This window comes from Pipra filicauda, unplaced genomic scaffold (genome assembly GCF_003945595.2).
Source record: "Pipra filicauda isolate LSUMZ 115617 unplaced genomic scaffold, ASM394559v2 scaffold376_size704792_pilon, whole genome shotgun sequence".
Lineage (NCBI taxonomy): Eukaryota > Metazoa > Chordata > Aves > Passeriformes > Pipridae > Pipra > Pipra filicauda.
In genome coordinates this window covers 312,096-325,064 of record NW_024104505.1, presented here as the reverse complement: position 1 = coordinate 325,064, position 12,969 = coordinate 312,096, and the positions used below count along the sequence as shown (strand labels likewise).

At 41.6% G+C, this 12,969-nt stretch overlaps 1 protein-coding gene across 7 annotated transcripts in view; it reads right to left on the bottom strand.

Annotated features, from left to right (window-relative positions):
* Positions 1 to 12,969, bottom strand: part of NHSL1 (NHS like 1) — a 182,424-nt gene that overhangs the window by 98,762 nt on the left and 70,693 nt on the right. For 2 of the 7 annotated variants that reach the window (XM_027721077.2, XM_027721084.2), the window contains exon 1: positions 8,721 to 9,366. The exons of the other annotated variants lie outside the window; for them this stretch is intronic. In XM_027721077.2, the coding sequence (XP_027576878.1) occupies positions 8,721 to 8,925 (205 nt within the window). In that variant the 5' untranslated portion in view covers positions 8,926 to 9,366. Of the gene's footprint in view, positions 1 to 8,720; positions 9,367 to 12,969 lie in introns of those variants that run through there. 7 annotated transcript variants of the gene reach the window in all.

Here is a 12,969-nt window from a genome sequence, read left to right as displayed (position 1 = left end):
AGCGCTGCAGCCCCCTTGGTGTTGAGAGCTCCACTGTCATAGCCAGCCAGCACCCCAGTGGAAGGGAGTTGTGCTGCTGAGCACAGGACATCTTCTCCCTTTGCAAAACCATGTCAAACTGGCTACGAGTCAAGCATAGAATTTAATACCTGATTCTGCCATTGGATGTCACAATACCTCACTTCATTCTGAAATGAAAATGCTATATTCATTGTATATGGTATTATATGCACTACTCAGGGTTAATAAAATTGAGTTAATAACTCCTGGGTGAAAGTTCCCATGTAAGTGTACAGTATGCTGTAATCAGTCACCCTTTACTCATCAGCTCTTTGGCAGTCTGGACTACAAGGGAGAAAAAGACACAAAAGACTCCATGGAAATTACAAGCAAGTACAAATAAATTTCAGTTTCTAAAAGGCAACAGCCTCCACTATTCATTAGTTACTATACTTAATTCAGGCATTGAAATTAGGCATGAATGACAGAACCAAAATTAAGAACCTGTTTGTTCCAGAAGTCCCTCTTTAATTAATGTAGTCACTAGCAAGGTGCCTACAAGATTGTGATTCAGTGTATTAAGCCCAATGTATGAACTGTGAGCATCTCTGCTGCATTAGGCAGCAAACGCCTGCATGTGCAAAATAAAACAAAGCCACAGGGAAATAAAAAAAAAATCTCACACATGCAAGCAAGCAAAAGGAAAGAGAGGCAGCAGATGACAGGAGCACATCTGATGGGACCTGACTGATGGGGACATGCTGTGTGCATCCAGGCACATGGTGCCCAGAGGGCAGGTACCACTCCAAAGTAGTGAGAAGGCCAAGCCCTGCCTCCTTCAGTGAGCCATTTCTATCAAACCTGACCTGCCAAGTATCAACCATGGCTTCTTGTACTAGGGTTCATAGGCACAGCCCAGAGTTAGTGTAAGAATTGGGAAGGGGTGTGGGCAGAGGCCTCCGCTCTCCCCTCCAATATACACAGACGCACCTTCATTACGGACCTGTGTTACCCTGGAGAAAGTGTGACCAGGAATAACTTCTATTTAACATCCCCGTGTGCTACTCTCATGCAAAATGCAGCCCTGTAAATCCCTCTGCTGAGGTGTTTGATTTGACAACTTCTGAGCAACTTTACAGAAAGCCTTCTATGCAATTCTCAAATCTCTTAGTTTTGAGTGAATGGGTATGGAACAGCTGCAATGCACCTAATTCACAGCTCATAATTGCCTTTGGAACACTACTCAATGTCCAGGGAATCCATGGCTTCAGGGAGATAAAGTGCCAAGTAGAAGCCACCATGCCATATGTAAGGGAAGCTCTGAAAGGAGCAGAGGATGCACGTATCAATTACCTTTCTTTGGAATGGAAAATATGCCATGCTCTTAAGTGTCTAACATACAGGCTCACACGCTGAAAATACACCTTGCATAGATGTCATAAGCACCTAAAGCTTATTTTTTAACAGACCGCTTCAGCTCAGGCTTTAGAACAACAAGCTACACAATAAGGTTATAACAGAGTTTACACTCCAATTCCCCAGAAAAAAAAAAAAAAAGAAAAAGACAACTCAGAGGTTTCTACTTACAAATGGGAAAGAGAGGCTGGTAGATGAATTGGGTTAATAGGTAATGTCAGCAAAACCAAACAAACTAGTGAATGGAGAACACAGAGTTTAATTTCCTTATTTTTTATTGAGATTCTGCAGCTAAAAGACAAGCCAAAACGTATTTCACAGTTTAAATCTCAAACAGTCAAATCTACTCTTTTTAATTGTTCCAAATATTGTAATAGAAGCTAAATACACTCTTTCAAAATTCATCAACTTTAGTCATTTAACCACATTCTTAACCTTTAACTTTCTTTCATTTGTAGCAGACTGGAGGAAAAACAAGTAGCTGTCATATTTGCAATGACCTGCCAGAATGGTGAGCTATGACCATGCTGGAGACAAAGGTCCCCTAGTTTTGAGAGAACAATTCATGAACCCATTGGCTAACGAGTGCACAGAGACAGAAATTTTCATGTATTCCATTATTTGATGAGCAGTGCATAGGAAAGCACATACAGCATCTTGCTTCAGCTCAAACATACAATCTCTGGAAAAGATCCAGTCTGCTTTATAAAATACAGCTAGCTAAGAATAAAACGAGAAGGTCAGGAGACATCAATTTTGACCCCTACTCCAGGGGAAACATTTGCCCCAAGTTTTTCAGCCTAAGGATTAGCTGGACATTGGAGGGTATCTTGGGAACAAAAGAGAGTATATAAATTGTATAGAAGTATATAGAAGTTTATGCATCATGAAATAAAACTGGAAACCATTCATAAAGTTCATAACAATACACTCTCAGAAGGAAAACCACAGCACCCTGTGCAATTCTTCATGAATGCAAAGAAGCAAGCAAAGGACATACTAATGCTACACAGAGCACTGCACGAATTACCATGCTAATCCAAACAGCACATAAAGCTAAACTGCAAGACAAATTGGGTTGCAATGTCCTTGTCACTTTGGAAACACATAGGGAAGTCAGGTGCTATCGATTTTTTTGCATTTCCCAAGACTATGGTCTTTTACAGTGACCAGCCAAGAAAACTGACTGGAGCTACTCAGCACATGAAATTCAAGGTGCACTACTGAAGGTAAAAACAGTCAGGGTCTCACTTCACAGCAGCATAGAGCTGCCCAGAAGGAACCAGCATCTGCCCCGGGAGCTCTCACACACCAGCAGTGAACTTCCCCTTTGTCTAACAAAAGCTCACTTCCCAGACAGCAGCTCTAATACACAGATTCCCCACAGCAACACCATACGAGCCCGTTCTTCCTTTCAGCTCCTTCATCCTAACATAAAATATGTCATGGTCCCCTGAGGGATTAAGACTCTTCCACACAGTAAACTTACATTAGTAAGAGGTTATGGCTCTTGGAGTAGACACTGAAACCAGTCACAACTCTTCGTAAAAAAATCTACCAGGAAATGTCCTTTAGCCCAGACTGCAGTTCTCCAGCCACTACTTCTTGGAGAGGAAAAACACACACTGAGATAGCAGCCGAGAAAGAAGGAAGGACTGCAGCAAATGTATAAGGCCACAGCAATTTTTTTTTCTTATTTCTATTTTTACCTGGAGCATTTTGATCAGATAACAAAGAATTTACTTTTTTTTTATAAAAGATTTTTGCACTTTCAAAATAGCAAAGGACTGGCATCTGGAAAGGATTTTATAGAAGAAATATGGCTGGATCCATGGTTTTTTTGATAAAGCAAAAGTAAACCTACAGGTTTAAGCAAATTTCTTACTTAAACTTGTTTCTTACAAATTTTTACAAATGTTTCTTACAAATTTTTGCTTAGCAAACCCACTTTCAGATTCCTATCTATGGCAATATTTACCATTAGGCATTACCAGAAGACATGGGAAAGGCAGCAAAGTGTTTATTAAATTTGCATTTATGTACAAACATGCAACAGTTGCTACTTCAAGTTGTAGTTAAATGCATCACTTTTGACTGTTCCCAGCTGTTTTACACCAGCGTGAAAACTTTTGGTTGCCAGTGTACATGATGAAAGTTTTACAAAACTCTCTGCTGTGCCACGATACAAACATGCTAAGTGCACACCTCAGCAATGTAAGTAGTATCTCTGCTTCCAGCTGTGCTTCCATAAAAGCACATCATCCCACAGTTCCAACAACAAATATTACAATGTAAACTTGACCATATAGACAAATCATTACAAATGCAATTTTATCTTTGCACACAGAACCTGCAACATGTAAAAGGAAAAGGTATGACAAGACAGAAAATTGGTCTTTGGATCAAATCTCTCATTACTTTTTCCTTTTAAACATTTAGATTTCTATGTGTGTGTTTACATATACAAAACTGCGTGTCTATAAATAAACATTATTTTAAAAAGTCTTTCACAAAAAGGTATATAAAGCATATGTGTTTTGGAGTTATTCCAGTCTCTTACACAAATGGTTTTTGAGGTTTTCATAAATTATTATTTATGGACTTGCCCAAAGCTTGAAGAATCCTTTTCACAGACACACATGCCGCAGCACTACAATCCATCATGTTATAGCTTCTACAAATGCTAACAGCTCCCTTTGGGTTTATGGGCCTCTATCTGTGTAGTAACTGACATGACTTTTCCCCCCATGAACACAAGATCTTGTGCAAAAACATACAGAAAAAAAAGCCCTATAAAATGATTTTACATTAGAATAGCAACAAGAAGTCTGGATTCAGTAATCTTCCTTATGAGGACTTAGTAGTTCTTGGTACTCTTACCTCTCATTACTGAAAAAGGCATTACTGCTCTGTTCCTGAAACTTCCTCGTAAACTGTATTCAGGACTTAAAAAAACAGAATTTAAAGATTATTTAGACTAAAGACTGAGGTGATGCTCTGACGCTGCAGTTAGATAACATCAGAGTTACCCGTCCCTATCCTGAGTTTCTACAGGAAGCGCTGAAAATACAAACCCCTCAGAATTACAAAAAAAAACAAAGGTCTTGAGTCCCAAATCTGTCTCTGGAATGTGAAGAAAAACCCATCTGATAGTATTAGACTTATGGGGTACATGTTCAAACCAACCACAGGTAGTATGGGCATAGCAAAAGAACGTCATCTTTTACTGGCATAATAAGGGATTGCCAATACTGCTACTGTGACAGAAGTTCAGTAATTGTTCATTTTATGGAAATGTAACTCCTTGGTAAGTGTGACGTTCTCAGATTATGATAAGCTGTGGGTGGTTAGGAAATTAATTGACAGTTTTTGGTCAGAGTCGTGATCCGGACGTCAGGGTTAGCTCCATCAGACACACCACAAGGACACGAAGGCAGAGCCCACAAATAGTTACTTATGAATTTAAAGGACTTTTAGTATTAAAACACAGTTTCACATTTACACTGGTTTGGCAAGGAAAAAAATGAGCATTCCACACACTTCGATATTAAGGACTGAGACTTGCCCAGCAGACAGCAGAAAGCCAGTGGCTCCCACCTTCTGAACAGGGTTGGATCGGTCATTAAAACACAGCAGTTACCCGAGAAACAAGGTTTCTCTGACTAATGACTCCAGTTAAGTTTTCCAGGTTAGTATAGCCTGCAGTAAAATGCAGACAAAGCTTTTAACTTCCTCATGCTGCAGAAAGGTTGGAAAGCAACCAAGTGAAATGGGAGTGGGTAAAAAATCAGAGCAATAAGCAGGGACAGGAGCTGAGGGGAGAGGAGGGATAACCTCCCTGTTGGGTAACACTTCTGATGCATTGACACTTGTGGCCAGACCTGACTGCTAGTTGTGCTTCCCCCATACCTGGCCAGAAGATCACTGTTGGAGGGAAATAACAGGAGAAATAAGGTCACCAGCTCAGGCATATTTAACTGTTCCAGAGAAACATCTTTCTCTGCATCCCTAGCAGCACAACGGAGAGATCACCAACACCAGCCATGAAGGCAACACTGCCTAGAGCTGTGGGCACAAGCTCTCCTTTTCCAACACCCAAAACCAATAGCAAAGAAGAAAGGAAAAAAAAAAGTCAGCAAAACTTAGTAAGAAGTTCTGATGCTGCAGCGTGACTCATTTCCTTTTCTGCAAAATCAAAGTAAATATTATGAGACCTATGCCATGAACTAACTCATGTGTTATCTTTATTCCCAGTTAACTTGCTATGTCATACTCGTGGTAAGCTGCACGGGTGCACACGAACGACTGTCACAGTCTTCCACACCTCAGAAACCCTTTGCTACACACTCAAGAGTCTTTGCTTCGGTTGCAAAGAATACCTCTCTCAGCCTTTTTTCAATAATGTGTTTTTTAAAGGAAAAAATTGCTCTGAGCTTCAGTCTTAAAATACCTCTTACTCAAAAAAGTAACAAATCTGAACTAAAAATTCTGATTAAAGAGGAGAAACATGACTTACAGTTTGCCCTCATTTCAAAGGGCCTTCAACTGACTGAGGAGGAAGAGGGCTGAGCAAGAAATGTTTCAAACAACAAACCTCTATTTTACTGTCAACTTTTACCATCTCTTTCACTAACAGCTTTATAAAATGTGAAGTATGATTGGTGCTACCAATGCACTACTGTGTACATTTTAAAAATGAATAACGCAGCAGCAGCCTCTGACTTCCACACACGCAGGACATCAGGGTGTGCCCCAGGTTCGTAGTTACTGTTTACCTCAGTTTTTCTTGCTCATTTTAAACTGACAAATCCAACCAATCTCTCTGCTTGCTACTGTGTGCAAGCTCCCGTTTGCAGCCAAGGCAGATTAGCCACTTTGCTGGTGAAATACCACGCAACACATGCTGCCTTGTGCCTGTCACCAAGCAGCCTCGTGGGAATGGAATATGAGCCTGGAAGAGCAATGAAGTGGCAAAAGAATAAGAGGTTTAAAAAGACAGGAAGAGAAACAGCTCAGAAAGAACAACAACAATTCCTTCATTTCCAGCTTCTGTTAACACTCCTGCCTTTACACACACAGTTAGGCAAAGGAGAGGGTTGAAGAAGAGCCAGTGATTCGTCAGACTTATCTTTTTAACAATTTACCTGAGGAAGAATTTGAGGAAAACCTATTCTGATAGTTGAAAAACTACTAAAATTTCATCTTGCTTAAAATAGACAGTTTGGTTTTCTATATAAAACTAGCCATCCTTTCAGTCTGCCGTGCCTCTCATTTCTTTCTAGTTTGTGTTAATTTAAGTGAAGTGGTTAATTCAAGCACCAAAGACAATACAGTTTTGAGCCCTTAGTTTTACAAAGGTTGGCAAGCAGTAATGCAACAGTCCAGTGGAGCAAATTAATTCAAGAACACAAGAAGCCATTTATCACACACGTTTTGCCTTTGAACACAAACCCAAGATGACAACTCTGCCAGGTACAGATACTCAAACTGCTCCAACACGGTGCAAGCCTGACTCACAGCCTAGGGTAAAATACTTGCAGTCGTAACAAGTTTCTCCTGCCTGAGTATATGAAACTCCACGCTCCCTTCAGCTCTGGCAATCCCTGCCAGTTTGGCAAAAGATCCTGATCAGACAGAAATGCACAGATTTATGATCCAGGCAGATTTTACAGGCCGAGTCAAACTGTGCCCTGCAAAGAGGAAATAAGCCCTGCATAATCTATACCTCCCTTCACCTTCCCGTCAAAAATTACATATTGTCATCTCCTCTACAGGCAGGCAGGGAGCCTTTCATAGCTTGCTGACCAATTACAGGAGGAATTTTTCCCTCCCCCTCAAGCCTGTACAATGGGCTCTTTATGTAAATCACTCAGAAAAATTAATACACCATTAATCCATCAGTAAAGCTTCCTTTCCCATCTCTGCCCTGTGGCTTAAGCACGGGCTAAGGAAGGCAGCACAAGAAACCTTATGGAAGTTATGTAGCATCCACCAGCAGGGCTGGGTGGTTCTTCTGATCCACAGCATGCAAGATCCCACATTGCTCTACAATATCAAGATACCAAAAAACAGAAGTAAAAATTAGACACTGGTTGCAAATGAAAACTCCCTTTTTAGAAGTTTTTCAGCAGCGAAAGAGGTTAAAAAACAACCTTCAAAGCACAGATTAAAATTGTCTCCTAGTATGCTGGGAGCAAAGCCCAAGCATATACATCCTGTGTTAGTGTTCCTGCATACAAACCATTTACTAAAGCCACAGTCTATTCTGACTCAGAAGTGAAATTCTGGTAAAATAGCTACTAACTGCTCCCAGAAATGAAAAGAAATAAAAGGCCCTTTGAAGTTCAAATGCCATTGGAGAGCCTGTCTGCTCTTACAAAAGTGATCTTACAGCAAAATTGAGTCAACCTTACACTTTCTACTGACAAACTAGTTCTCTGGAAGCACTAGAGAAATTACAACCAAATCACTGGCGTTATTCAGTATTTTTAACCACACACACACAACCCACTGCCTGCCAGCCAGCTACTGCTAACTGTAGCTCACCATCTCAGAAAAGCAAACTTCTGAAATTTATTTTGATTTATGGTAAATATGAGGTATGTTTGAACAAATACCTGACAAACTCCATTTGAAAAGAAAACACAAAAAATAAAAGTACTTTTTCAAAATCTAATATAAAATATACTCCAGGTTTGAGTATTCAAGGGTTCATTCAGAGCTATCTCATATCCTAGATATCCCTCCTTCTCTCTGTGGAGCAATTCCCATCACTATCTCATCTTCTCTTTTATTTTGCATCTGGGACCACTTCTCAATCTGCCCTCATAAAAGAAAATACACTTAAAATTTTCCAGCAGGACCATGAGGCAGTCATCCAAAAAGCCACCCAGTCAATTAGAAGTGGAGTCTTAAATGGCTTTTGGTTCCACAATTTGAGGAGAGATTCTTGCAGCACCGGCCCAAAGGCTCTGTTGCTGGTGACTATTGGCTACAAGAAACATAAACAAAATACCCATGCTCCACACAAGCAGTACCTTTATGTTGGTCAGATGGGAAATTAAAGGCTTTCCCCATTGATTACTATAAGCTTTCACAGTTTTAAACCCACCCACCCCCCCCCCAAAAAACAGGGCAAGGCAATGCTGCCCCCCGGCTTTTGTGCTGCCGAGGAAGGCACTCCTCCTACTATCCCACCTGCAGCTCCTAGCTTCCAGTGGGACTCGAGCAGCTGGACAGAGAAGCATGGAGCAGGGGCTGACACTTCGGCAGCAATTGCAAAGGTTAAAGAGAAAGTGAGTCACCTTTTCTCTGCTGGCTCCTGTAGGTCCAGTTCTCGTCATCCTCATCTACCTGCTGCAGGCACATGGAGGAGAGTTCACCATCGCTGCGAAACAATCTCTTTGTCTGCCGTGACAAGGAGGAGAAATTTATCCAGCTGACAGCACGCGAGAGGGAGCCTGGGTTTTGTTTGAGTTTGAAAGATCTCGAAACACACTCCTTTTTCATTTTCTTTCAAACCAGCTACTGGCAATGGTTACAAACAGACTTTTCTGAAATTGCTCCTGTCCCCTTTCTTAGTGGTTTTCGTTGGAGGCTAAACAAATTCAATCCAACTTCAGTCCAGGTTTCTTCTTGTTGCATTTAAACCAGCACCAGTATGGAGGTAGGTCACTGTGCCAGCGCAGCTCCCCTGAAGCTGTTTTGATACAGCACTTAGGGAGCTGCCAAAGAAAACAAAGGGGAGAAAAGCAGCAGAAAGTGGCACCTTGCAGCAGCTCAGAGAAGCATGTAACGGCTGAGCAGAATATAGCACTAAGGCATGCGTTTTCCCCATTCTCCACTCAAGAACAAAAACTGTAGCTCCACTCTTCGCCCTGGCATCGCTCCCCAGGAGCTTGCATGCAATTCAGTCCTCTCTTCTGGCTCATCAAAAACAGCCCACGAGGAGGGAAGACCAGGCAGAGATCACTCCCTGGCATGGCACAGCTCATGAAGGACAATAGACCAACCACACTTCTGCCTCTTCATTCTGGCTGCCCTGCTCTGCCTTAGTGAAAAGCCTGGTGAAGGAGCTCCAGGAAGGCTCTCTTAACAATAAAACCGACTGCGTGGCTATCGCTTAGGATTAGAGTGAAACATGATAGGCTCGCTCTTCTAAAAGCACAACCACCGAAGCAAAACTCCTCCTTTCCTCAGCCAGCTCAGTGGCAGCGCAAACTTCTGAACTCTGCATGCAGAAATAGGAAAGCACTTGTGCACCTCTGTGGACATGGAGAGAGGGAAAATAAAAGCTGGAGCTTGTCCACACCACAAGCACTCTGAACAGTGTGCTGAAAACATTAGTGCCCCTGTATCTGGCAGCACATTTAAAAACAAACTAAATGCAAGTGCATGGACATAAACAAACCTGTGCATGAGCAGATATTTAGTGACCAGACTCCCCCTAGGGTCACTGCAGCTCATAAAATAGGTTTCACTCCCAGCTGTGTTACGTTTTGCCACCTTCTCTTTAAACTAGCGGCTGGGAAAAGCACTCCACAGCGTGAAGTTTTTAAAAAGTCAGGCACTACTGAAAGCTGCAGTGCTTGCCCTGCATGCCAGAACCAACGCTGATCCTAGGAGGGAATAAGCAGGCATGGGGGAGAGGCAAGAGGAGCATTCAAAAGCAGATGGAAATTGGCTATACCAAGGCACCCCAATACCCATGGTTTTTGACAGAATTTGTCACCAAGATGTAAGTTGACAAAACGGCCCACAGGTTTCTATATGCAGCAAAATAATAGACTTGAATGTGTGAGACATCCACTAAAATCAGCTCAGTGAATCCTCAAGCAGATGATGGTGGTGAAGAACCCAGAGGAAAAAAAATACAAACCCAAAACACAAAAACATGCCACCTATCTGAAGAATAAACATTAATGTCTCAACATCCGAACTGCTGCAGATTATGTTAGCAAAAGGACAAGCAGCTTAAGAAAACAAGGGTACAGTGTTCCAGCTCCCAAGCTGTCAGTCAGATTTACACTATTGCAGAACCCACCTCAACCCCCTGGCAGATGCTATCGCAGCCCTCTGGATTCTGCTGCACAGCCTCTTCAAAACCATTAAAAACAAAGGCTCTGGCTTTTGCTGAAACTTATGGTTCTCTGACTCATAATAAGAGGATAAGGTTTAACCCACTGACTGGGAGGCAAAAAGCTAAGTACTGTATCAGATTACCCTATGAATCAACCAGGCACACCAAAGTGACCTTTGGCTCCCACTAACACAGCACAATGGGTTGGCCAACTGTCTTCTGTAAATAATTTAATAGGCTGCATTTAAATTGACCTCGCCCGACGAGGTAATGCATATGTACTTACTGGGTCTTCCACCATTTCCCAAAGTCAGTGGTGATGTAGTGGGGTTGTGGAGGGGACTGCAGGGGTGCACAAATGGGAGCACGCACTGCTAACATTTGCTTTTCTCACTGTGTCGTGAAGTCCTTCTAGTCTGGAGTTTTTTGTCTTTGTTAACAGACACCACTGCCCATCCCTGATGAGACAAGAGACCTGTGTAGGGCTGGGTGTTTGTTTTGTTTTTATTCTTTAGGCCTTTTGCTTAAAAGAAGACTTAGAGAATGGGGAGTGACATACCCCTAGAGACCCAAACACTAGAATATCCATTTTGGGGCGGTTCATGTATAAATAGGCAGGATTTAATGTAAAAATCAAATAATCAAAGACCGTGCTTCAAGTCAACTTATTTCTTTTGAGAAAACATTTGGAACTGCCAAATGAAAAGTACAGAGAACTGTAAACTCCCACAGCTACTGCTGGCTAAATTATACAGAGCCAGATGTATAAAAACCCTGGTAGGAACTGCAGGATCACAGTCATCTCACTGTACTACTTAGAATCAGAAGATTAGAGGAACCAGCAAGAAGGAAACCCTTTCAGAATGCCAGGGTAAATCCCAGAGAGCTGCCCTGAGTCTAGGGAGCAATTTAATTTTAGGAATTATCCTGACCTATCTGAACCTCTGCCTTTATATTATGGTGCGAAGTTACAACTTGGTGATGCAAGGGTGAAAACACTGTTGCGGGTGATTGACCATAACATTTCCACTGTTACTGTGAACACAGAGTAGTGCAATGCTTTGCTCAGAGTTTGGTATCATTGGATTGCAAGAAAAGATTCATCGTGATAGATCACAACACTGTCATTACCACATAACACTTTTTATTTGTAGTTGACAAGAAGCTTCATATCAGTATACATCATTGTACATGTGCATCAAAAGTAAATTACCCAAGATCAAGAGAAAACAGCAATTGCCATTTGAAAAACAATACATATTGAGCAACTGCTGCAGGTTAATCCATGCCTTAATCAGTAGCCAAGTGCAAGGCCACAGAGTTGGAAACTTTAGCATCTGACACACTTTAGAGGATTAAATTTAATCATGTAAAACACTCTACAAAGCCATTTAAGAGAAAAAAAGGTACACCTCTAATAAGCGTAGCCAATTTTCCAACCTGACTATTTTCTCCCTTATGAAGACATCATACAGGTATGTAGACTTCATATTTTCGAGGTTATATATGTAAAGATTAAGGCATTATTTTTGTTTCACTTAATACAAACCCATCTCAGTGAAAAACCCATAAGGGAATCACAGCATAAGAAACAAAGGGTTTGAAGTAGAAAGCTAAACTGGTTCCTCCTGCCTTCCCTTTTTTTTTCTTATTTTTAGAGGTGAACAAGAGCAAATATGCATAGCCTCACATGCCATCAGGATTTTTACCATCTATCACAGCCTGATTGTCAAAGAATTCTCTAAAAGTTGTTAAACAAACACACGTACATGGCTCACAGCCACTGCATTCCCCTAAGGCCAGCAAAAACAACAAAAAAAAAAGTTTCACAGAAAAGGTTTCGGTTTAGTGTAAAAAAATCAACAAAGCAAAAAGACAAAAACCAACACCAAAACTCCGCAGACGTGCTCTGGTTTTGGTTGGGCTGTGGGTTTTGGCAGAATTCACATGTTAATTTAATTCCTGCATTTCCTAGTCTATCATTTCTCATGACTCAATGAGACAGTAACATGGATGATTCATAATTACAGCTTCCTGGGACGGCAACTGCTCCAACACCTGAGAGGACACCTCTCTCTCAGGCTTCCTGGGTATTTTCCTTCAGGTGGTAACAACTCATCACCAGCCAGTCATAAAGCCATTTAGATTAAGTATTGTCAAAAGCCCACTGAAAACACCTTGCCTGCAGACTCAATCAACCCTTTGCTACACAGCTCTTGATGCAGCCAGTGAAAGGCAGAGGGTGCCTCCAGCAGCCCCAAGAAAGCCTCCATCCCACAAACTGCCCCAACACCATCACATCTGCTACATATGGTCACCTCCCTAACCCTGCTCATCATCTTCAAGGCAGAGATGTATGGGAATTGCAGTCAGTTTTGAAACCTTGTCAACCTGTCTTCCATTGGAGGTTTTTATCTACAGCATGCCCGTTGTTTTACAAGTACCCTATGAAATGCTCACATAGGAAATCCACA